The sequence below is a fragment of the Ochotona princeps genome, chromosome 9 (assembly GCF_030435755.1).
Source record: "Ochotona princeps isolate mOchPri1 chromosome 9, mOchPri1.hap1, whole genome shotgun sequence".
Classification (NCBI taxonomy): Eukaryota; Metazoa; Chordata; class Mammalia; order Lagomorpha; family Ochotonidae; genus Ochotona; species Ochotona princeps.
The window spans coordinates 44188691-44213716 of NC_080840.1; the positions used below are offsets into that span (position 1 = coordinate 44188691).

At 39.5% G+C, this 25026-nt stretch overlaps 1 protein-coding gene across 1 annotated transcript; it reads right to left on the reverse strand.

Moving 5' to 3' along the window:
• Window positions 1–14428: 14428 nt before the first annotated feature.
• On the reverse strand, window positions 14429–25001 carry LOC101535678 (hepatoma-derived growth factor-like). Its single transcript, XM_012925659.3, has 2 exons — window positions 24291–25001; window positions 14429–14718 (listed from the first exon to the last, which is right to left on the reverse strand). Exons 1-2 carry the CDS (start codon window positions 24962–24964, stop codon window positions 14697–14699), a joined length of 696 nt encoding a protein of 231 aa, XP_012781113.2. The 5' UTR covers window positions 24965–25001; the 3' UTR covers window positions 14429–14696.
• Between the last annotated feature and the right edge of the window lie 25 nt (window positions 25002–25026).

Genomic DNA, 25026 nt, shown 5'->3' on the forward strand with positions numbered 1-25026 from the left:
AAAAACACATTGTAAAAATTTCAAAGAATAAAAATTACAGGGTCTCAGCGTGTTGGCCTAGCAGCTAAAGTCCTTGCCTTGAATGTGTGAGGATCCCATATGGGCCCTGGTTCTAATCCCAGTGGCCTCACTTCCCATCCAGTTCCCAGCCTATGGCCTGGGAAGGAAGTAGAGGACAGCCCATGGCCTTGGGACCCTGCACCTGCGTGGGAGGCCTAGAAGAAGCTCCTGACTCCTGGCTTCGGTTCAGTCCAGCTTTGGTTATTGCAGTCACTTGGAGAGTGAATCAATGGACAGAAGATCTTTCTCTCTTTCTCTCCTATCTATATATCTGACGTTGTGACAAAAAATAAATAAATCTTAAAAAAATATATGGAAAGTTTTTCTCAAACCATAGTAAAATTAAATTAGTGGTAACAAAATGATGATAAACTTTAAAATATTTAGAGATGGAACAATATGTTTCTAAGTAACCATTATGTAGTATTAATTTCCAGTGCTTCTGTGTTTGGCAGAAGGAACAAGGATAAGTAAGAGGTCCCAGTCATGCTGGCCCCTGGACATGTAGAGGCCTCACAGGAGGGCAGAATTTGTATAAGAGTAGAAGACAAGAGAGAAGCCCCTGGGACAAAGCAGCGTGATCAGAAGGAGAAGATTGTCAATGAAGGAAGTGGTTGATATGAAGGGGATATGGATAAGAAATTGGTCTGACATGAGAAGTCCCTGGTGGGATGGAGCAGAGGCAGCTGAAGAGCAACAGGAAGGAAGAAGAGTGCTGATTGACTCAGACCTGTAGGTGGGCAGCCTCCTGGGCAGCAGCAGAGAGGCCAGGGACCTCAGGAGAGTGGCCTTCCAGGCACCTGTTGTCACTGTGCTGCTTTACCTCTTGCTCTTTTTTGCTGTCCATTTTGGGCTCTCTGATATTGCTTCTTCATCCTTAAGCATTCTCAGAAATTCTGAACTTGCTCATCTGCCCCTGCCGTTTACAAAAATTATTCCCGAGTCTATACTGGCTTTCCTCTTGGTCCTCCTTCTATACAAACTCTGTCCTCACAGCCAAGATTATAGTCAGATAGTCTAACTGTCCTATTCGCCCTCTAACATCTCATAGGAACTACGGGTTCCATTAAAGATTAGCTTTCATTCTTACCATGTTAGTGAAATTAGACTTTAATAACATTTTGATAAAAATCCAGTAATCTGTTTCAGCCCCTTTGCCATTTCTTTCTCTTTAGGACTGGTTACTACCACCCATTTCTCTTTCTAGGCATCCCCCCTGTTGTTTTTCAGTGGCCTTTTGGGTTGTTCCTTTTTATTCTGTCTTGGATTTTTTTTGCCTCTATCTGCTGCTGAAATGTTCCAGAGGGATATTCCCCCCCCCCCACCACTGCCCCGCATGGCTCATCTCAAGTGACATCTTAGAACTTTTTTCTTTTTTGAGTATAATTCAGTCCTCAGTCTCTCCAGTTCTGGCTCCTTCTCTGCCTATTAGAATCTCTCTCGCTCTCACTTTATGTGTGTGTTCCTCAGTCACCTCAAACACAGCACATGCAAAACTACTTTAATCATCTCTTCAAATCTTCTCTTATTTCTGTATTCACTCTGTGAGTGAGAGCCATCTGGAAATTACACTTTCTCAATTTTTACTCATTCTGATGTGTGTGCAGTTGGTAGTACATGGTTTTAATGTGCATTTCCCTAATATACTATTAATGTTGGGCTTTTGTGATATACTTTGTGATAATTCATATGTTTAATGTTTTTACTCAAACATTTTTCCTGTCTTAATTAGATTGTTTATCTTTTCATGTCAGATTTTCCTGAAGTTTATTTTAAGTCTCACTGCAATTCTTTGCTATAAAGGCATTTTGTGAATATTGTTTAATATTTTCTTAAGCATGTTTTTTGAAGACCAGAGTGGTTTTTTTTAACCAAGTCTGCGATTTATCAGATTTCCTTTTTATAAATCAAGCATTTTGAATCCTATCATCTATTGCCAAGTTGTGAAGATGCTGTTTTATTTTCTTCTATTTGTTTTATACTCTTAATTGCTATGTTTAAGTCTGTGATATATGTCTAGTTAACATTTGTGTTTGGTATTAGAGAAGAACTAATCTTTTTTTTTTTTTCAAAATAGGTATGCAATGTTCTAGAAAAGGGTATTTTCTCCAGGTAATTATCCTAGGAACTTTGTAAGAAAATATCAGTTGACTACACACGTGTGAGTCTGTTCCATTGCTCAGTATGTCTTCATTCCCATGTTCCACACAGAATCTTGATTAGGGCAGCTTTATACTAGACTTTACAGCCAAACTGCAAATCTGCTTTTTAATGAATTCTCTATTATAGATTATTCATACTTCTATATTAATATTAGAATCAATTCATCAATTTCTACAAAAATCGTGCTAGGGCTTTAACTGGGTTGCATTCAAACTGCAGATCAATTTCAGGAGAGCTGAAATCTTTATAACCGTGTATTCCAGTTACGAACATTCTACATCTGCTAATTTGCTCAAATCTTTGTTTTATTTTAGTAATATCTCATAGTTTAAATTATACAGGCATTGTGAAATATACCTCTGAGAATTTCACAAATTTAGGCCCAGCATAATGGTTCAGTATGCTAATCCTCCCCCTGCAAGTGCCAGGATCTCATATGGGTGCTGGCTTGTGTCCTGGCTGCCCCACTTCCCATCTAGTTCCTTGCTTGTAGCCTAAAACAGCAGTGGAGGATGCCCCAAAACCTTTGGTCCCTGCATCCACATTGAAGATCTGAAAGAAAGTTCCTTGCTCTTGGTTTCAGATGGGCTCAGCTCCAGTTGTGGCTGTTTGGGAAATGAACCAGCAGATGGAAGATCTTTCTCTCTCTTCCTTTCCTTCTCTCTGCAAATATGCCTCTCCAATAAAAAGTTCTTTTTTATTTATAAATTTTATTTCTGATGTTTACATACTTGATCAAGGTGGGAAGGGTTGAGAAATAGCAGAAAGTGGGTGAAACTATTGTTTTCAATTTTTTTCTTCTTTCTGTGTCTGGGAAAAGGGAGAGTTGTGGGGTTTGGGGAGGGGAGCCACATAGAGCCTCCCAAACACCTCATCACCTGGAGATGGGGATCAACCAGCTGATATCATCCCAGGGTGCCCGATGTGGAGTATGCTCCAAGGGTTCTGCTCAAGTAGCTTCGATAATTCTGAAATGCTGCCATCTTGCCAATCCAAGATTAAGGTCCATTGCCTAACATGGTCTACCTTAGAGTCTCCATTCACCCAGATATTTGCTGTCAGTACTTTGCCAGGGTAGTTAACCAATTCGTTCTGTGTTCCCTCCTCTGCTATTGTACCAGATGTCCTCTGTAGGCCCAAATGAACTGCCAGATCTTCCATGTGCATCTGGGAATGCCGCCCACTGCTCTAAGCCACTGAAAAGACCCAGTCTTAAGAAATAAGATTTCACAAAGATTTCTCCTTTTGAAATGGTATTGTTTAAAAGTTTATTTCTAATTGTTACTCATTCTGTCATATTATTACTGAAAGAAAAACTCTTAGAAATATTAATGCTGTTCTAGCTCAGATTGCAGTGATTCTGCATTCCTCTTCATATGTATGAATGGATCCCTATGCCATTCCACTTCATTATCATCGTGTAGGCACAGGTGCTGTAGGTAATAGGCACTCAAGAATAATTTTTGAATGAGGTATCACTTTAAAATCAAGTTGATTTTAGTTTAGTTTACAAACCGTAGCTAAGAAGTGCTCAGAATTCAAACTCTGGGGATTTTCACAGCTTGAACTACATCTGAAAATCAGAGTGAAGTGATTTGACAATTATTTGATATGAAAAATGCGAACCTTTTCTACACTTGATCGGCGTTCAAATTATCCATTGTTCTTCTTAATAAGAGAAGTGTCAAATCACATTCTCCCTGTGCTTTCTCTGGAGGGAAAGCTCCAAAAAGAGAAAAGGGAGTGGTGACTACCTTTTATAGAGCAACAATACTCAGATGCATGGGGCTGGGAGCTGACACACCTCAGGATTGGGACAACATTCACAGGGGAATAGAATCTAAGGGTCACAGAGAATCCTGGAAGAAGAAGCATCCAAGAATTAGAGGGACAGTTGGAAAGAATGAAAGTGGGTTCCTCTTCAGTCTTACATTTCTATGGTACTTGAGCCAGACTGTGAATTTACCTTATTTTTAATAAGTAATCTAGAGAAGACATTCCTTATCTCCTATAACTGCACATATGAGACTGAATAATTTATGAAGAAGAAATATTAAGTTTTTAAAATTCTAGAGACTGGGAAATCAAAGTGCTGGCAGGCTTGGTGTCTGGTGAGAGCTTTTCTACTCTGTTTCCCAAATGATGATGTGGCCTCATGTGACAGAAAGGCCAAGCAAATTCTGTGAAGGCTTTTTGTAGTGGTCTTCATCCCATTCATGAGAGAGAGGTCTTCCTGACATATCTCTTAAAGGCCTTGCCTATTAATGCCACTTCATTGGAGATGGTTTCACTAAGAATTTTGGAGAGGACACAAACTTCAAACCATAAAACTCGGTGAGCAGTGTCACCAGCAATTGATGAGGGTTAACCCTGGATGCTCCAGGCTGCCTCCAGCCCTACTCCTTCAACATATTATACTTGCTCTATGCAGTATTGATAACAAAAAATCCACATTTAATAGTCAAAATTAATAATGAGGCATCCTGATTATTAAAGTAATACATTTTGTAAGACATTTAAGATTTCTGCAAGCAAAAAACTGTGGAAGCTTTTGGCCTTCGCTGTGACATGGCACCAACTGGCTGGCACTGAGTGGTTACTCTGCGTGCCTGTTCTAGTTTTCCAGTCAGCACTATCCTGGCCCTCTCTACTTGTCACCTGCTTGGCCCCTAGAGGCATGTGAACTTATGAACTCTGTGGCTTAAGGGTTCAAATACAAAACTGTCCATGCTACCCCTGCCTCTTTAATCTCTACATCCACCCAGCATTGTAGTGCTTTCACCTCTTTAATGTCTCTGGAACCCATTACTTCCTCTTGGTCTATGTCTTCAAAGGAGACTGTCACCGCTTCTTGAGTGGTTTACTGCCACCAGTTCACTTGTTCTGTATTATAGCATCGTTAATGAGAAGAGAGAAGAAAGAATAGGTGGTGAGAAGAAGATCTTTCTATCCAAAAGGCAGCAGCAATATTTTAAGAGCAATATGAGCCAGGGCTTCTGTGTGGCTTGGGTGTTCCTCAAGGATTTTTTGTGTTTGTGTAGTCTTCAGTGTGGCAGTGGTGAGGTGAACAAATCTGTAAAAGGCAGGAGGCTTAGTGGGAGCCAATTAGGCTACTGGGGGGAAAATGACCCTTGGGGTGTGTTAACGCTCTTCTTGCAGAATGAGTTAGTTCTCCCAAGAGAAAGTTATAAGACCAGATTTTTCTTGCTCTTGGGCTTCCTGTTCTACCTTGTGATCTCTCTTCTGTGCACACACCTGCCATGCTGCCATCTGCTATATTGTGATGTGAATGGTTGCCCCTCATCAGAGGCTCAACTAATGGGGACACCTGATTTTGGGCTTTTAGCCTCCAAATTGTGGGCTAAATACATCTCTTTCCTTTATATAAAGTATCCAGCCTTAGGCATTTTGCTACAGCAATACAAAAAGCACTGAAAGATGTTCCCCCGAGAATCATTTTTTTTTTTTAACACTGAAAACTGCACCCAGGCTTGGGACACGGATGATCACTTGTACAGAAGAGAAAATGTCCTGAGGTGTGCATTGCATCTTTAATCTATGTTGCAACTTTGGCTTTGTCTCACTTGTTCATTATTATTAAGCTGTTTATTATAGGGAAGTTTACAACTGGGGAAGTATGGCTTTCCAAATTCTTTATTTGTGGAAATGTGTTTGAGAGATGGGTGTCAGGCTCCAGTCCATGATTGTTAAGGACCACCTGTTGGAGGTGCTGTCCAATCAAAAGCATCTGCATCTACAAAGTCTTATTTGTAATGTCAGGGATAATCCATCTGAGCCAGAGTGCCATTAAACAAGCAAGGAAACCTCAGATGCCCCTCATTTTAAAAAAGAAGAGGCCGATTATCTTTTACCATAAGAAAACTCTCCACTGGCAGCAGTGCTTAGCAGTTTATGTCACATTGGAAGCTACAGCTGATCCTATGGTTCAGTTAAAGACTGGGGAACGTTTCTGGAAAGCTTCATGTGCTTGTCAGATGGACATGAATGCAGAAGCTGAGAACATAAGGCATATTGCCTGTTGGTCCTTGTGAGTTCACTTGAGTGTGTGACTGTGCTTGTGTGTGTGTGTTGGGGTGCATGATTGTGTATGTGGGAGCATGACTGTGTGAGTGGTGAGCATGCACGGTAAGGTGACCTGCCACTTTCTTATGTAGTTAATGCCAAAAATAATTAAATAATATTTGCTATATTCAAAGTCTTTCTCTCCTTGTGTCTTGAGTATATTCATGCAATTGAGAGAGTAGAATTCCATTAGCTGTTTCTGCAGTATTAATTGCCATTAGTTTTAGTTAACTTTAAGCAGAAAATATAGTTTAGTGTAGCAAGATATTGAGGCAGGGAGATTAAAAAACACAGTTGCACAGTATTTGTCATAATTGTTCTATTTGTTCTTAGCTATTGGTTAGTTACTGTTGTTACTCCCTTACTGTGCTTAATTATACTTGATTGTAGTTATGTACATTTAGGAACAAACTCTTTAGGGCTGCAGGGCTTGTTATCATCTGTGGTTTCATGCATCCACTGAGGATATGGGAGTGTGTTCTCTGTGCAAACAAGACTCCTTACCTGGACCACACATGTGGATGTGCAACCTCCACTGGCAGCACTGCCTCTGTCCGGAGAGCATTCACATCTGCAGCTGGGCAGCTTCCAAGGCTCCTGCTGAGGCTCTGCTGAGGGATACCAGGACAGGGATGCAGCAATGTGCACTGTGGCCTGGCCCCCACTGTGATTCTCATGTTTTGGACCATTAAATTAAACTACATGTTATGGACCCAGGCTGAGGGTTGGACCGTGGGGCCGCAGACTGTGGGCCGCAGACCATGGGGCTGAATCATTTTCTCTTAGTGCCACCTTGAAAGTCATGCTCACAGTCATGCATACAAAGAGCACATATGTACAACTCCTAAACACACACACCACGTACAAGGGACACACATCACAGCTCAAGTACATTGCATGTATGTGCACACAAATACCAAACAACACGAACCTCAGACATCCCACACCACATTTCACATATTCACTCCATATCTCAAATACATGTGATATATACATGTCACATGCCCCTACATATTGCATATGCCTTTTACATCTCAACATACTGCATCTGAAATGCCTACCACATACACTACACTGTCACTCATGTAAGCTGCCCACACACATTGCATAAACACTCATCACACATTAGATACAAGCATGGCATACACACGTCACTAGCCACGCACACTTACTTCCCTTACCATGCCATGCACATTATCTGGCATGAACTAATCCTAAGATACACACCTGTATCACACAACTCTACCTCTTACACACGCCACACGATGGATTTTTTCATATAAAACGCAGAGAAAACACTGCTTTACCAAGATCCATGTGTTAGAAGACAGAGGTCATTTTCTCCAGGTGGTTTGAAGTCCTCCAGAAGAAAATACCAGTCACAGAGGTGAGCTCAGTGTGCCTCCCTGCACATGGGAAAGGATGTATCGTTTACAGAGGGAACATAAGAAAGCAGGACGAAACACTGCAAGTTGGAGGAGGGAAAAGACTCTGGTTTGGGGCTCTTTTGTGTTCAAAGTATCTGGAAGTTTGGCCCAGCTCTGCTCGTTGTGGCCTTGGCACAACCGTGTATCCAGCCAAGCTTCGTCTGCAAGGAGTGCATTGGTGTACTTCCTTCCCTAGATTGCTTTAAGGATGAAAACGCCAAGTGCTTATGGGGGAGTGAGAAACAGAGTCAATGTCAGCCTGCTTATGCACTTTTTCTTTACCCTATCCCTCCATGTCAATGTCTATTTCATCTACCTCTCAGTGACCCCAAAAAGAGAGAACAGAGCTGAGAGATAAGGCAAGGAGGAAGTGGGACGATGGTGGAAAGGAGCTCTGTGGAGGACCCTGAGGGATCTTTCCCGGTGGTCAGTCTTGGCTTCTTCCCACCACAACGTCTGACAACGGATCCCTAATGGCCGTGTTCTGTTGCATGAGCCAGGCCGTCAACTGTATGCTTTGTGATCTTCAAAGGTATAAAGACTGTTTCCAACTGCTGCTTTTCATCAAAACAGATCTCAGCAGTGAACATTTAATTTCAGATGTCTTGGACATTGGGAGCAGCTTTGAACAGAGCTTGTTTTCTTTTTCCTGCATTCAGGAGCCATAAAAACCAGCCAGGAGCAGGCCTCAGACTGGTGTTTTATGGTAGATGTTGCAAAATACTGACCAGAGCTTGGAACTTGGCCCATCGATGTGTTTTGTTTGGCTCATGTGATGTGTTCCACAGTTTTGACTTGATTTCCAGCATTTAAGAATCAGAGAGCTTACATAAAATTTAGATTTCCAGCTTGTTTTAGAAATCAGATCTGGCTTCCACCTGGGCTGCTATGAACGTTTGGCTGTGCAACTGGGGACTGGATGTGGCCATCCTGATGGGGGTCATGGCAGTAAAAGCTTCTGGACCACCTGTCTTGTACTGTCTGTTCTTGCCTCTAAAAGTTTATAAAGCATCTGATATCAATGTTTAGAGAGGCTCTGTCTCTTTGGCCTCAGTTTACCCTTTTGTCAAATGAGCTAGACACTGGCACTTCTCAAGATTATCCTGGTAGTTGTGAACACTGTATTTAGCATGGGACTGATAGATCAGTGTCACACTTACCCATTAACTCCTCATTTTAAAATTTACTTAGTTGAAAGACAAAGTTATAGATAAAGAGGCAGATAATCTATTTCTTGGTTCACTCTCCAAAGGGCCACAGCTGTCAAAGCCAGGAGCCTTTCAGATCTGGGTGGGAAGTCTACATGGGTGCAGGAGTTATCATCCACTGCTTTCCCAGGCACATTAGGAGGGAACTGGATTGAAAGTGAAGCAGTAGTGTCTTGAACTAATGCCCATTTAAGATTTTAACATCACAGGCAGTGGCTTTACTCACTGTACCACAATATCAACTCCCTCAATCTCTTCTTTTGAAGATCTATGTATTTGAGAGGCAGAGTTACAGAGAGAGAGATAGAAAGAGACAAAAGAGGGAGAGAAAGAGAGAGAGAAAGAGAGAGAGAAGGAGAGAAAAGGAGAGAAAAGAGTTACTTCAACTTGTTGGTTCATTCCCAGATGGCTGTAATGGCCAGGGCTGGGTCAAGTTGAGGCCAGGAGACTGAAATTCTATCCAGGTCTCCCACGTGGGTAGCAGAGACCCAAGCCCTTGAGTCATCTTCTGCTGCTTTCCCACGCACATTAGCAGGGGTTTGGATTGGAAATGGAACACTCTTCATAGTGGACACTAGCAGCTTAATATGCTGCACCACAGCACCAATTCCTAACCTCTCTGTTTCTGATTGGCTGTTAGATCTGTGCAGACTATATGACTCTAGAAATGTCCAGGGCCAGGCTAGGAAAAGCCTCTGGTTGACCCCCAACAGTAACCCATCTCCCACTGCACTTAGACTGTACAATCTCATTGCAGTGCTTGCTACTAAATTCTATTTTTGTCCTCAAGATTAGACTTTCTTCCATACTGCAAAACAAGCGTCATCTTCTGGCAGATACTTAATAAAGCATAATGAACAAGCACATAGGAGATTGTTTCTCTTCAAACCAGATTGCCAAAATGAGAAAATGGAGCTTTTGGCTGGTGTTCTCTGAAATAACAGCAACAAAACACAAAACCCTGGTTCATGTTAAGCAATAGTTACAGTGTATTTTTTGTTAATTCCTGTTTGGTGCAAATAAAACATTTTGAGTGTTCACCAGCATTGCAAAAAGAGAGCTATGCCTCAAGAGGCATCTGAGTTTTTAAATATTACAGCCTATTTCCCTATGAAATCAACAGGTAATTTTTGAGTGTGTGAAAATGAAACACAAACTTGACTTTCAGACACTAGACTGTAGAATATTGATGGATTTGAATGTTTGTGACCCACCATGTTCACTGCATCATGCAAATACAGGAAACCAGGGGGACTGATATTTGTATGATATTTACATGCTTCCTACCAAGATAGAATGGACACATTTCCATGTCTTAAGAGCTCTCATTGTTTCAGGATTACACGTATATTGTGCTACTCATCCTCCATATAAATTTCCTATCTCTGTCCTCAGAGAGTCTCTTTTTTTAAGTGTGTGAATATTTTTATCTTAAAATATTCATTTTTTATAGTCATAAAACTTACATGGTTCTGTTTTGATACTGAATAGTATCACGCTGTCTGCGTCCATCTGTTATTGTTATGATTTTGAGATTTATCCATGTTAATACAAGTAAATCTAGTTTAATCATTTTAATTGCTTTCTGGAGTAACTACAATTTATGATCATTACTTTACTATAAACATTTGTGTTACTGCTATTATGAATAATGCTAAGGAAATGTCCCCATATGGATTTCATTAGAAAGTAGTTCAGGAAGTATACGTACTTTGATTATCACGTGCAAGATATGGGCACTTCGAGCTGTACCAGTTATTGGCAAACACTCCATGCAACAGTAGTTCCAACTGAAATTTGCAACTACAGTCATGAAAGTTGTTACTTGTAATGGATGTGAAATGACATCTCATTGTTGTTTTATTTTGTACTTATGTGAACAAATGAGTGGACACCTTTTCATGTATTTATGGATCATTCGAACTTATACTTTTCTGAAGTGGTTGTGCATGTTGACATGTGGGGAAAGAACTACTGGATGATTTCTCTGTCTCTCTACCTCTGTTTCTCTTTCTCAAATAAAAAAATAAACATTAAGGTGTGCAGTTCACTGGTATAGTCAGTGTATGAATGTATCCTAGCATATTCATAGAACTTTGCAACGACCACAACTACTTTAAAAGCAAGAACTTTATTAATTTAATTTTCAAATAATTATATGTAATACAAAGCAATCTATTAATCTTTTCCTTATAGTTCTACCTATTTTTGTGTCTTAAGAATCCTGCCCAAAGCTCATACCCAGGTGATACGTTTACCTGCTATGACACAATGCCTACTGCCAAAGTCTTTTTTTAATAGGACAAGTGCTTCCTCACTATCCTTTTTAAAAAGTCTTGGCTATATTGTCTACAAGAATCTTAAGTAGTGTTTATAAAGCTTAACATAATAATCTTGTTTGGATATTGGTTATTATTCTAATTACCCAGGATAAATTGAGTTTCTTATGCATGGCCATGATTCATCTCCCCATGTATTTAAAATTTCTTGGACATCTTTCCACCAGTATTTTTTAGTTTCTTCACATAGATCTTGGACATCTTTTGTTATATATATTTCTACCTAATTGTGTTACTGCTACTGTGATGGAGAGACATCTGCATGATAGTAACTTTACTTAGTGATTCAAGTTTACAGGACGTCAACTGATTTTGTTTTGCTTACTTTGTAGACAGCAATCTTCTTGGATTCTTTTATTAGTAGTCCTATTTTGTGACTAGATTTTATGAAAATTTTCATGTATTATATACATAATCACAATATTATTTTCCCTTTCTAAACCTTATCATTTTACTTTATTGTATACTTCTAATATTGTGCTATTGTACTCAGAGGTGACAGTCGTCTTCTTAGCTCTTGACTTCCAGGCAAGATATTCATACTGATGAATATCCATATCCATATTCATAGTGTGATACTTTCTGTAGGTTTTTTAAATAAAGATTCCTATTTCGTTTATTTTTTAAAGATTTATTTACTTATTTGAAAGTCAGTGTTATGTAGAGAGAGATAGAAAAAGACATAGAAAGACATAGATCTACTGGTTCACTCTACGAGTAGAACTGGGCAGGTCTAAAGCTAGGTGTCAGGAGCTTCTTCCAGGTCTCAAGGTCTTACACCTGAGTGATCAACTTCAATTAACAATATAGCTTTGTATTTCTAATTGATTCATTGTTTCTATTTACCCATCTAAAACAAACACCACCTAATAGTTACAAAAATGCATTATTACTTGATGGATAGTCAAAAATTATTTATTTTTAAAGCTATTCTAGTTAGCAATTTAGAATAGTCTCTCCAGCCCTGAAGCCTGGATCACTTCATTGTGAGTCAAAATCAAATTAAAAAATCACACATTTTAGTAACTAGTTTAGCTAGAGTATAAACCACTGAAGTATAATGACTTGAACATTTCCTAAAATTATCATATTTAATTATTACTAAAAAATGCAATAAATAGGTTTATTAGACTATTTGGATGGGCCAGATCAATACATAAAAAAGGTAAATTGAAATTTAGCTTGCTTGATTTGGAAGAGACAAAATCACAACTAAAATGAAAACATTCTATGATTTTTCAACAGCCCATGGGAGAATGATTAACTGTAGATTATATCAGTTCTTATGCCCCTTGGTCTTGGGTGTGATTCCTTGGGATCCTGTAAAGCTTTGAAAAAATATTAGTGGCAATGGGTAATCCTTGAAACCTTGTAATGTAGAGAATGTATACAGATATCTTCTGATACTCCATTGAGGTCAGTTACCAAATTTAACGATTGGGAAGTTTGGTGGTAGCTAAAAGTCTTAAGAGGGGAATATTAAGAAAGAAAAGAAATAAGAGAATGAGGAGATATTCATAGAAAAAATGCAGTTAATCTAATGGAGCATCTAGATCTTCATCTGAATGTTTTGTGAGGAAGCGCTCTACTGCTTAAGTTCCCTACTTAATCTATGAGTCACATAATTTTTAGGAAGGAATCATTTTACTATGTGCTGTACTTGGCAGAGATACTTTACAGAGTGTTGGGGTCAGATCTCCATTGGCACTTGATTCCAAGGATACTGAATTCTAAGCTTATTTACACTGGAGAGCATGCAGCCACAAATGTATCTGCTGGAGTTGAAGGATATTTTTAGTGGACAGTTTTGAGGCATTCTTGACTAATGTGGCTTTCACTGGAGTCTCTGTATGTGCAGTCTTCTAAATACATATCCCACAGTGGTGTATATATTATCATACACTCTTCATAGAAATTCAGCTTGCTTCTGCTTATGGTCCCCATTTTTGTTTTTTGATAGCATTTGATAAAGTCAACCAAACTCAAATGCAGTGTTTAGAAGTCCTCTAGTAATAATTTTCTGTCTCTGCATCTTCCTGGGATGGTAGAAATATAGAGCCTATGGTTCTTACCATTATGACTGGAGGTGAAACTTTTGGACTTCAGTAGTTTTATTTAATCTTATGTGATTTTTAAATTTTTTCTAGAGTTCTTTAGAAGTTTCTGCCTAATGAATTGTTTCATGAACTTTTAACATATATAATTATCTTTTAATCACTGGAAAATATTGAATATATTCTCCATGCATAAAGCAAATACATTCAGGTGCTATGGTTTGGATAGCAGTTTGGGTGTTCACCAAAGGTTCATTATGTTAAAGGCTGTGCTCACAAGAATTATGTTATTAGTTAATAGATTAATGCTAATGATTGATGGATTAAGGGTGCAGGTTTGACCTCACTGTGATATCTGGGAGGTGGGCCTGGTGGGTGGGTCCTTAAGTCACTGGGGATGCATCCTTAGAAGGGCTGATTATAAAAGCCTGCAGGTTGGGCCCAGCAGCTCTTTGTTTCTTGCCTGACTATGTGATGCCCCTAGTGCCCATGCTTCTCACTCCACTTTTGCCACACTCACCAAACTACTGGGTACATCTTATCTTGCATTATTCCAAAGCTTATGTTGAAATCAATCTCTTTCTTTCATAAGTGGCTACTTTCAGATACTTGCTTTGGTCATGAATATCTGATTCATACAACAAGCATTGTAAAAAAATTTTGAAAGTGTAACTTTAGTAGTTTGGTAATAAAGGAATTCTGATTAAATTGGGACATCTATTAAAGTATATTTAATATTTATTAAAGTATATTTAAAGTTTGAAGCAATGAATCAAATTCATTCACTTTTAAATGAGAAAATGTTCATTGGACTAGGGTTGGGGGCTTTGCTCTATTTTTTATTTTTCCATTAGTTACAGAAATATTTACTTACCCATCATGCCTCTTGGGAAATTTTTTTCTAATAGTTTTGAAAAGTTTGTGTCTTGCATTACTTTTTGTTCAACAACAATGAAAGATCAGCGATTGACTTTAGTTGACTTAATGAAGTACAAACGTTGAAATAATCTATTTCTTGGTTATGTAAACAGCTGTGTCTCAATACGGCTTTATCATTCAGAAGTCAGATTGAATAACTATTTTACAATACTAGCAAGAATTGAAACAGTACTTTTTATTTAGCAAATAGCTGGGATATTTAGTTTAAAATATATCTTTAGATATCGACTTTTAGAAAATTGGAATAGACATGTTTTTGCTATTCTGATAAGTAATCTTTAACACCATGGACACCCTATATAAAACAATATAAAATTAAGACCCTGACGGTAGAGAAAAGACGTCGGATAGTCATGGGCCTCCAGACTTGGGGATCACATGACAATGAGTGTCCTGGGCTTTCTGTTTCGTATTTCTCAGAATTCAAGCTGAAGAGTTCACCAATCTGGAAACACCAAAAGGCTTAAGTTAAAAATAAATAAATAAACAAATAAATAAATAAATTCCTTTCCCAAACCCCAACAAAAGTTTATCTTTTTAGTCAAAGTCCCAGCAAAGAAGCAGCTAAGAAGAAAATATATTGTTCATTACCATCTTACTGCAGACAAATAAACCATAGAGAACTGTAGACCCAGTGGGAAGCTTAGACTTCTATCTTCCAGAAGCTCAAAAAAGCACCTTCAAATCCATGCTAATTTTGGTTTCACAGTAAGTTAAACAGATGAGGCAAGGAGTACTCCACCCTGTCTCCACTGGGTTATATCAGAGGAAGATTAGTAGAAAACCAGTACTTTCACCATTACCTAACAATATTAAGATCATCACCACAACTTTGTGAATGAGTTGACACTCTTGCCCCTTGCTAATGAGTAGCTTCTCCCTTTGGGTGCCAGTTGAGGACAAATGGAAAATCTGGATTTCTTTGTCATGATGCTAACCTTTACCTGTCCTGTTTGGAGTGATGTCAGAGAAAACTGGCTAAAAGATAAGGTCTAAATAAGTACCGGCATCTCAAAACACAAGAAAAAAAAATCTGGTTTAGTAGAAAACCACATATGCTACCAACAACTAGGAATTGCTGAAGCTAAATGAACACAGGAAATGAACAGATATCCGCATGAGAATCACAGAGATTTTAGAATCTAGTCTAAGCGTTGTCCTGGTTGATTTGTTTGGAGGGCTTTGAGGGAGAATATCTTCTGGCCTGTCTATCTAGCTTCAGATCATTTTTTTTCTCATTTGATATGTGAACATATTTGTGTTTATGTGGTATTCTCCACTGTGTATATGTGTGTGCAAATGTCATATTTTGTGAAAGTGTTTATCCATTTTTATTATTAAAAGACATAACTATACACATATATGGGGTGGAGGCAAGGGAAAGAGAGAGAGAGACTTCCATCTACTGGTTCACTCTCCAAATGCCCACAGCAACTAAGACTGAACTATAATTGCAGGAGTATATTCCTGAAACAAAAAAGTTGCTTTGGCCCAATTTTCTCTATGTATTTTGCTTGTATTCTTTTGTCCTTCTGCCACATAATGAGGCAGTACAATGGCTCTTACAACATTCCAGTGCCATGCTTTTGGAATTTCATACATCCACAATCACAAACCAAATCAATTTCTATTATGTATAATTTACCCAGTCTGTGATATTCTATTATAGCAACAGGAAATGGACTTGCCTCTTCCCAACAGGAAATAGGGGTTTACTTTACTCCACTATGATTCCTTCTTAACTAATTACACTTGGAAAAACCTTGATTCTGAGTAAGTTACATTTCCAACATATTATGGGCTAGGATTTATATATATATAGATTTAGGACTTATTTATTTGAAAGGCAGTGTTAGATAGAGAGAACAAGCTATCTTGTATCTGCTGGTTCACTCTCTAAATGGCTACAAAGACAGGGCTGGACTAGGATGAAGCCAGGAGCCTGGGATTGCATCCTGGTCTCCAACCAACTGGCATGGGCCTGAATACTAGGGCAATCTTCTCCTGTTTCCCCAAGTGTATTAGCAGGGAGCTGAATAAGAAGTGGAGTAGTTAGTCTTAGAATAAGCATTCATATATTCGGCAGTGTCACAGAAGGCAGTTTACCACATTGTGCCATGATGATTAGGAATTTTAATGCTTAAATTTTAGAGAGATAAAATTTTAACATGTAACATTAAAAAATAGAATATCAGCAAATATATAAAGAGGAAGCAAATACAAATTTCATAATGGAAAACACAGTAACTAAATGAAAAATCTGAGTGGATAGATCTGTATAGGTTGTATACATGTTCTTGGTTTAATCTTGGTAAGTTATACGAATTCAAAACTGTGTCCCTTTTTTCAGGTTTTTCTGTATATTAGCATTGCATTCTTTGTAGTAGTTGTTTACAATCCTTTGTGTTTTTGTTGTGCTGGTGTGGCTTTTTTCCTCTTTGATTTTATTTAGAGTTTTTTTTTTTTCCTTTTCTGTTTCAGTTTGGCTAAATCTTTGTCCATTTTATTTATATTCTGAAGCAACCAACTTTTTCGTTGATCTTTGTAGTTTTTTTCTGTTGTTTTAACTTTATTTCTGCTGTGATCCGTATTATTTCTCACCTCTTGCTGATTTGGGGTATGGTTTATTCTGTTTTTTTCTGTCTTCAAGAGGCATCATTAGATCCTTGAGACATTTCTCTTTTAAACATAAACATTTAATGTTATACACTTCCCTCTTAACACTGCTTTTGCTGTGTATCACAGGTTTTGATATGTTTTCATTTCTTTTATTACAAGAAAGCTTTGATTTAGGCTTTAATTTCTTCAGTGACTCATTGATCATTATTGTTGTTTAATTTCCAAGTATTTATGAGTGTTCCTTTTGATTTCAGATTTTATTCCTTTATTGTCTGAGAAGACACATCATTTGATTTCAATTTTTAAAAATTTTCTGAGACTTATTTGTAGTCAAATATGTGGTCTATCCCATAACATGTTCCATGTGCGGATGGAAAGTATGGCTATTCTGTAGTTGTTGGGTGAAATGTCCTGAAAATGTCTGTTAGTCCCATTTTACATGATGGTATGTTTCAGTTCCAATGTATTTTTATAGTTTTTTTTTTTTTTTTGGTCTGGATTATTTGTCCATTGCAGAGGGTGAGGTGCTGTAGTGACCTACTATTTTGTATTGAAGTATATCCCTTTAAGTCTAGTGTATTTCTTGCATATATCTGAGTGGACTTGGATTGGGTGCATAAATACATGATTGTTGTTTCTTCTTGCTGATTTGAACATTTTATTAAATATAATGCCCTTCACAAAAAACTAGGACAGGGGCTGGGGTGGCTAGACAGAGAGGCACTCAATAACATCCGTGAGGGCTGGATAGTTGAGCTGGTTAGATGGAACTAAGCTTCAATACCGTTCGACATGTACGAGAGCCAAATGGGATATGGGGCAGACTGGACTAGCCTGCTACACATACTGACAAACCAGGGTAGGGGCGGGCCTGGTGGAGGTTACTGTGGGTCACTCTGACTGGGCTGCAGCTCCTACTGGTTTACGTGAGGGCCGAGTGTGTGCTGGGCAGAACCAGGCTGGACTGCAACACCCATTAGTTCCAGTGGAAGTCGGGACTGAAAACAAACCAACCCAGCAATTGCAACCACCAGCTGATCGAGGCGATGGACTGTGCCAGGCCCTATACTTGCTAGTACATACAAGAATCTGGTCTGGGAACACCTCAAAGTTTCTTTTGGGGATCTCCCCAGTCGAAATGCCAGACTCAGAACCCTAACCAAGAAAAGACAGAAGACAGAACAAGTCAATCCACCACCTCAGCTATATGTTGGCAGTGAAATACTGGACAAATAGAGACTCTGTGATGGACTATGTCAATCAGTGGATTCTTCAACAACCTCATCGTGCCTGGAGTGGCGAGATTGGCAGCGATTCATAACTGGTGAACTATCAAAACCACTTGAGCAAGGATCTCAGAGCATGCCCCACATCGGGGACCTGGGATGGGTGGGAGACGGTGTGGGGCTTCTCCCTCAATATTCCCTTTACCTCAGATATATGAAGGAAACAATAGGGAAATAATAGTCTTACCCACTTCCCTATAGCCCTTGTACCTTTTTACCCTAATTAACAATGTAAAGATTGTCAAAAATATAATTTAAAAGAAAGAAAATGAAAAAAATTAAATATAATGCCCTTATATATTTCCTTTTACAGTTTTTGATTTAAAGTCTTTTTATTCTGGTATCAGGATAACTATATCTGCTCACTTTTTGTTTCCATTGCCTGGTATATCTTTTTCCAGTCCTTCACTTTTGTGTATACCTTTGTGAAGTGAGGTTTTGTACATAGCGATATAATAGGGTAGTGTTTTTTATCCTTTAAGTCAGCCTAAATATTTTGGTTGGTGAACTTAATCCATTTACATTCAATGAAATTATTTATAGACAAGAACTAAAGCTTGTCATTTTGTTGACTGGAATTTTATTAGCGAATTTTGTTGTGTTATGTGTATCCATGATAACTTTTTTAAAAAGATTTATTTATTTTTCTTGGAAAGTCAGATTGAGATAGGGAAAGATTTTGCATCCTCTGGTTCACTCCCCAAGTGACCGCAATGGAATATGTCATCTCACTCTCCTCTGGATGGGCCTGTAGCAGTTCCACCAATAAGTCTGATGGTAATCTAATTAGTTTTCTTTTACATGTAACTTGATCCTTTTCTTTTACTATATTTTGATGTTTTTGATGCCTTGAAGAAAGCCTTTTTTGGTTGAGCCTTCTTGGGGTTCTTTGACCTTCTTGTGTTTGAATGCCTATGTCTTTTTCAATTTAGCAGGCTATCACATTTTTTCCTTTTTCTTTTCCTTCAAGAATACTTACAAGTATTTACTTATTTAATGGCAGCTCATATTTCATGTCGACATTTTCATTCTTTTTATTGTTTTCTTGTTGTTATTGTCAGATTGGCTTATTCCAAATTTTTTGTTTTTGAGGTCAGGAGTCCTGTCTTCCACTTCATCTGTTCAGCTGTTAAAGCTCTTAATTGTGATTTCATAGCTCATTGATTGAAGATTTCATCTCCAAGATGTCTATTTGGTTCTTCTTAAAAATAATTATTGGAAAGGCAGAGTTAGAGAGAGAGGAAGAAATTGGGGGGAAGGAAAAAGGGGGAGGGAGAGAGAAGGAAGATAGTCTAGAGACAGAGAAAAAGGAAGAAAGGAAGGAAGAAAGGAAGGAAGGAAGGAAGGAAGGAAGGAAGGAAGGAAGAAAGAAAGAAAGAAAGAAAGAAAGAAAGAAAGAAAGAAAGAAAAGAAAGAAAGAAAGAGGAAGAAATAACATGTCTACTGTAATATTGAAGGCTGGGCCAGGTCAAAGTCAAGTTCTATCTCCTTAGCAATATTTTCATTCATGGTGCTCATTAATTTCCTCATTTCTTAAATCTGTGTGTACTCTCTTGCAACTCACTGAGTTACCTTATTTTGCACTTGTGTCTGTCATTTCACAGATTGTCTTCATTTCAGGATCTAATGCTGGAGAGTTTTTGTGTTTTGGAGGTGTCATGCTATCTTGCTTTGTGTCTCCTGTGTCACTATGTTTACATCTTCTTGCCTTGTTTATTCATCCTTCTTCTTCATGGAGTAGATTTTATTATGAAAGAGTTTGCTTAGCTGGATTACAGGGTTTCCCTTAGTTTGTTGTGTTGGCTTTGGTTCTAGATGAGTTCAGAGGTGCAACGTCTGGTTTCTTTACTATAAATCAATGTCTGCTGTGTCTATAAGTGACACAGAGGTCTGGTCTGCTGAGGTTCATAGGCATAGAAGTATGGCTCTAAGATGAATAAGGATTTCCTTGGGTATTTATCTTTGATTTACATACAATTTGCTGTCTCCCTGGAAAATGTGGCAGTCAGGATCTTGGTTCTTTGTGCTGAGACTGGGTGGCTGCCTTCCTGTCCTCCCTGCAAGCCAAAGAGATGCTTGTGGCATCAACTTCTGTGGATCTAAGACTGTGTGATATGGATGGGCCTTTCCTCAGGTCCTGCTAGGACAGTTCCAGTCCTAATTCTACAGTTCTAGTCTTAATCCTAGGGGATGTGAGCGGAACCCTATTCTAGTCCTATTGCGTGACTATAGGGTATATAGGACAGTTTATCCTGGAGCGTGTGAGTCCAGAGAGATGGAATGCAGGTAGCCTCTTTCCTGTGTCCCCTGGGTAAATTCTAGTGGCACCAAGAAATTTAGAATGTCTTGTTATAGTCCTGGTATTGGAAGGTATAGTGGGGTCAGATTTGCCAGGTGAGAGTAGATTTTTTTTTAAAATGGCTGCTTTTGGGTGTTAGCACACAGAAGCTAAGGGGAAGGCCACTGGTTTACGTAAAGTGTGTGATTTTAGCTCTGGGGATAATGCCCCCAAACTCCCACAATTGCAGGATACAGGTGATCTATCTTTTGCCATACACATTGCTCTGCTTCTAATCATGATGCTGACAGAAAAGCAACAGAGGCACTCTGCAGTAGTAGTGGAGAGGAAGGAAGCAGGGCAGTTTCCCTGCTAGAATCCTGGTAGTTGCTCAGATCCCAATCAACTTTCCTGTCTGAAATTAAGTCAGTGGATGGCTGTGGAACCCTCTTGGCTAAAACTGTGAGTGGTGGGGTGCACAGCAATTTCTTTCTCCCTTGATCTGGTAAGATAGTGACTCAAGCTAGTTACACTGAATGGTTGGCTGCAGTTCTATACCCTTTTCAGCCAGTTTTGCTTTTAAGAAGCAAGACTTTTTTACATCGTTTGAACTGCTAAATAATGACACTGTATTTTACCACATAGTATATGCATTACAATGAAGGGTTTTTTTGGAAAGGGTAGTATTAGACATATCATTCCAAAATTGATATAGAAACACAAAGGAAAAACTATGAGTAAAAGAACACATTGGAATGAATCAATCTACCTAATACTGTCAGATTATCTGAGTTAGAGTACATCACAACATTTTATGGGAACATACTTACAATCACATCATGTATACAAACAATACTTTAAGTATTCTTATGCTATGGGACATTTTACAATTTTTTACTTTCACTGGAAAGGTAGTTAATCAGAGATCTTCCGATCAATGGTCCTCTCCCTGATGTGCTCACAAGAGCCAGGTCTGGGCCCAGCAGAAGCCAGGAGACAGGAACTCCATTTGGCTCTCTCATGGGGGTGACAGGGACTCAAGTACTTGAGCCACTGTCTGATGGGGTATACATTAGTGAGAAGCTGGCTTGCAAATAGAGACATGTGTCAAGAGTATCATATTAGAATTTTCTATATTATAGCTGAAAATCAATCAAAACAGAAAGTGAGGCGCTTAGCGTCTGAAAAGCTCAAGACTGCAGCACTAGGAGTTTCTTTTATTGAGAAGGGAGAAAAGGGAGCTGGATTTACATTAGCAATGTGTTTACCAGGTACATGGGAAACAGACAATGAAATAAGAAACCTGAACAGTCTGTACTTCTTGAGAAAAGTGTCCCTACTTTTAATCTCTTTTTTTCCTCTAGACACAGTTTGGCTTTTTTTTTTTTTTTTAGTTTGATATTCTGTAGTCTTATTTATGCTGCTCAGAACTTAATGTACTTCTTATATCTGAAGAAATACTTAATTTTTGTAAAAAATCAGCTATTATGCCTTTCGTAGCTGTCCCTTCCCACTCACTCTGTTCTTCACTTCTGGAACTTTACTGGATGTGTTGGAACTTCTAATTCTACAGAGTGTTTACCAAGCCAGAAAACAAATATATGTGCATCTTTTAAAGATTCAACCATATTGAGGAATAACTTAAGCATGGGAGTTTCCTTCTTTTGGTGCTTTCTTCAATGAGTTCTGGCAAATAGATGCCCTCATGTTGTGATGATGTAGAATATTCCTTTTATCCCAATAAATTCCCTTGTGCCTCTTAATTCTCTCCTTCCACTCCCAAGACCTAGAAATCAGTGATCTCTTTCCCTGTAGTTGTATCATTTCCAGAATGTCACATTATGAAATCAACAATGAGGTAGCCTTTTGTATTTGGCTTCTTTCATTGACACAATGCTCTAGAGGTTTGCCCCAACTGTGGCATATATCCACAGACCATTCTTTTCATTGCTGACTTGTGCTGTATTATGTCAGTATTTCACAACAGGCTTATCTGTTCACTAGTAATGGATATTATTTTGTCTCTAGTGTTTTGGCAATACTTTGGAGAAGAATTTCTGGGATGTTATGGTGAACTCTCAGGTGTGAGATTGTTTATGGATGTTATAAGAAACTGATGAACTGTTTCCCAATGTTGTACCATTTGGTATTCCTTTATCTGACAGTTCCACTTTTGTGAATTCTTGCTTGCTGCTTTTATTTCAACTCTATTTTTTCAAGTTCTTGGGTAAAGTATCTGTTCAAGTCTTCCCCCCTACTTCCAAAATGAGGGGATTTTTTTAAATTATTGAATTAAAAGAGTTGTTTGCCATGTATATGTATATTCCTTATTACCATGCTTTGCAAATATTTTTCAAAGTCAATGAATTTTCTTTCCTTTTTTTTTTCACAATATTCTTTCAAGGGTTTAAAGTTTTCATGCTAGTGAAGTAGTGATGTTAAATTTATCACTTGTTTTCCTTATATGCTTTGTCTCTGAATTCCTAAGAAATCCGCAAAATCCAAACCTATTTTTAGTTTTTTTGTTTTGTGTGTTTGTTTAGAAATCAATGGGTTTTATTTTCCTGGAGGTGAAATCATCTTTGATTGTGGGCTAATTTTTCAAAGTTGCAGTCAGCAATTTTCCATCAGAGACAACTGGAGAAGAGCAAGTGTTAAAGAATGAAAGACAGATGTGGAAAGACCTTAGCAAGACTGGGAGCTGACACTGATTTCTCTGTCCTCTTGGTGGCTCACAGATCAGATCTGCTACCACCACCGAGTGAGATAAACTGGGGATGTGGATAGAAAGTGACACCCAAAGGTACACTAGGGCCGCATCTATAAAAACAAAGTCATCAGTCCCAAACAGAAGAGGAGCTTCCTTGTGCATTCTAGAAATGGCAGCAATGATGGGAAAGAAAGGAGCAGAATGGGGAGCACATGAAAGGGTAGGGGATCTTCAAAAAAATTTTTTTTTGTAATTTTATTCAATTAAAAGTATTCTAGAATACCTGTCTTTTCCTTTGAGTGACACACATGACTACAGGCTAGCCTTGAGCATTGTGGAGAAGGATGGGGTGTCACTGATGCTCTCAGCTCAGCTCTGACTCCTGAGAGGGGACAGATGTTTGACACCTCGCTTGGATAGGTGAATTCTACCCTTCAGATCTCCTGTCCTTGACTCAAACAACTTGGAAGCCCCTGATGTTTCTGATGATAAACTACAACTCCCAGAAATCCTGGGTCAGCAAAAGTAAGAACGGATGTTGTCACAATTAGTAGAGCTTTATGGAAGCACGCCCTTCCCTGACAAGCTGGTAAAACAGATGTGGGAAGAGGGGAGAGGAGCTAAAAAATATTCTCACTCCGCTCCACTTCTATTTGAGGCCCCAGACATCCACCCTGTCGTTTATGTTTGGTCCCATCCACTTCCGCCTGGGGGAGGAGGAGGAACAGCCAAAGCTGGGCCCAGCAGAAGCCCTGGGAACTAGCTCCAAACACGATGCGACACAAATGGCCACATAACTTCCCAGGGAACTGAAGACATGACCCTGACTGATCTCAGAGGTGTAGGGACCTGAAAGTGAAAACCAGCTAGCCCTGTCAAGGTCTATCTCCAGAGGCTGAGCACCAGCTGGGGAGTGGAAGGCAAGAGCAGGTTGGTGTGTGGAAGGGCTTTGCGCTTTGCAGGCCATGGCCAGTTCACCCAGGAACACCTGCACAGCATCCGAAAGGGGGCGTGGGCTTCTCCTGAATCACTCATGGATACGGGGAAAGTCAGAGAGGAGTAGGATTACTTATATCCTTGGAGATCCCACCACAGGCCTTGCTCCTCCCAGTGGACCCTCTCACCTCTCCTGCTGGGCCTCAGCCTCCTTCTTGGCGACATCTTTCTCCTCCTCTTTCTCCTGAGGCAGCTCAGAGGCCACGCCGTTCTCTTCCTCCTCCTCTTCCACCGGCACTGGCTGCTCCACCTCCAAGATGGCCACCATCGCCTTCTCCCCTTCAAGGACTTCCGCAGCCTTGGTACGTTTAGGGGATTCCTCCCGCAGGTCCCCAGCTCTCCTCTTCAGCGCCTCCTTCTCCTTCTCCGTGGCTGGCTCATCGATGATCATGACCAGCGTTCCCTCTTCATCACAGCTTCCCTCCACGTTTCGCTTCTTATCTCCATCGCCATCTGTGGGTGTGGGCTGGGCCTCTATCTTGTCGCTCTTTTTCTGGGCTAAATTGGAGCCAAAAGCCTTGACTGTGGGGTCGTTCTCAATCTCCCACAGCCCCTCGCCAAAGCCTTTCCTCTTATTGGGCTTGCCCAGCTTCTGCTTGGACGCCTCATAAGGAAACAGGTCTTTGGGCCCCAGGAAAGCCGTCTCGTGGGTCCCGAAAAAAAACACCTGATATTTATTGCCTGGGAACTTCCCGGTGGCCTCAGGCACCTCGTCAATCCGGGCCGGCCAGTGGGGGTAGCCCTTCATCTTGGCAAATACCAGGTCCCCACGCTTGTACTCCTGCCGGTTGGGTTGGGACATGGTGGGGCTTTGGTCGCCTGGGGGCAACGGGCTGACGGCGCGAGCCCGAGTAGTTACGTTTT

Bases quoted from the DNA above. Each gene is read 5' to 3' on its own strand.
- LOC101535678 (XM_012925659.3), bottom strand. From the start codon at position 24,964: ATGTCCCAACCCAACCGGCAGGAGTACAAGCGTGGGGACCTGGTATTT. The intron at 14,719-24,290 runs GTGAGAGGGTCC...TGGTGTTTCCAG, and splicing joins GCTGAGGCCCAGCAGGAGAG to ATTGGTGAACTCTTCAGCTT.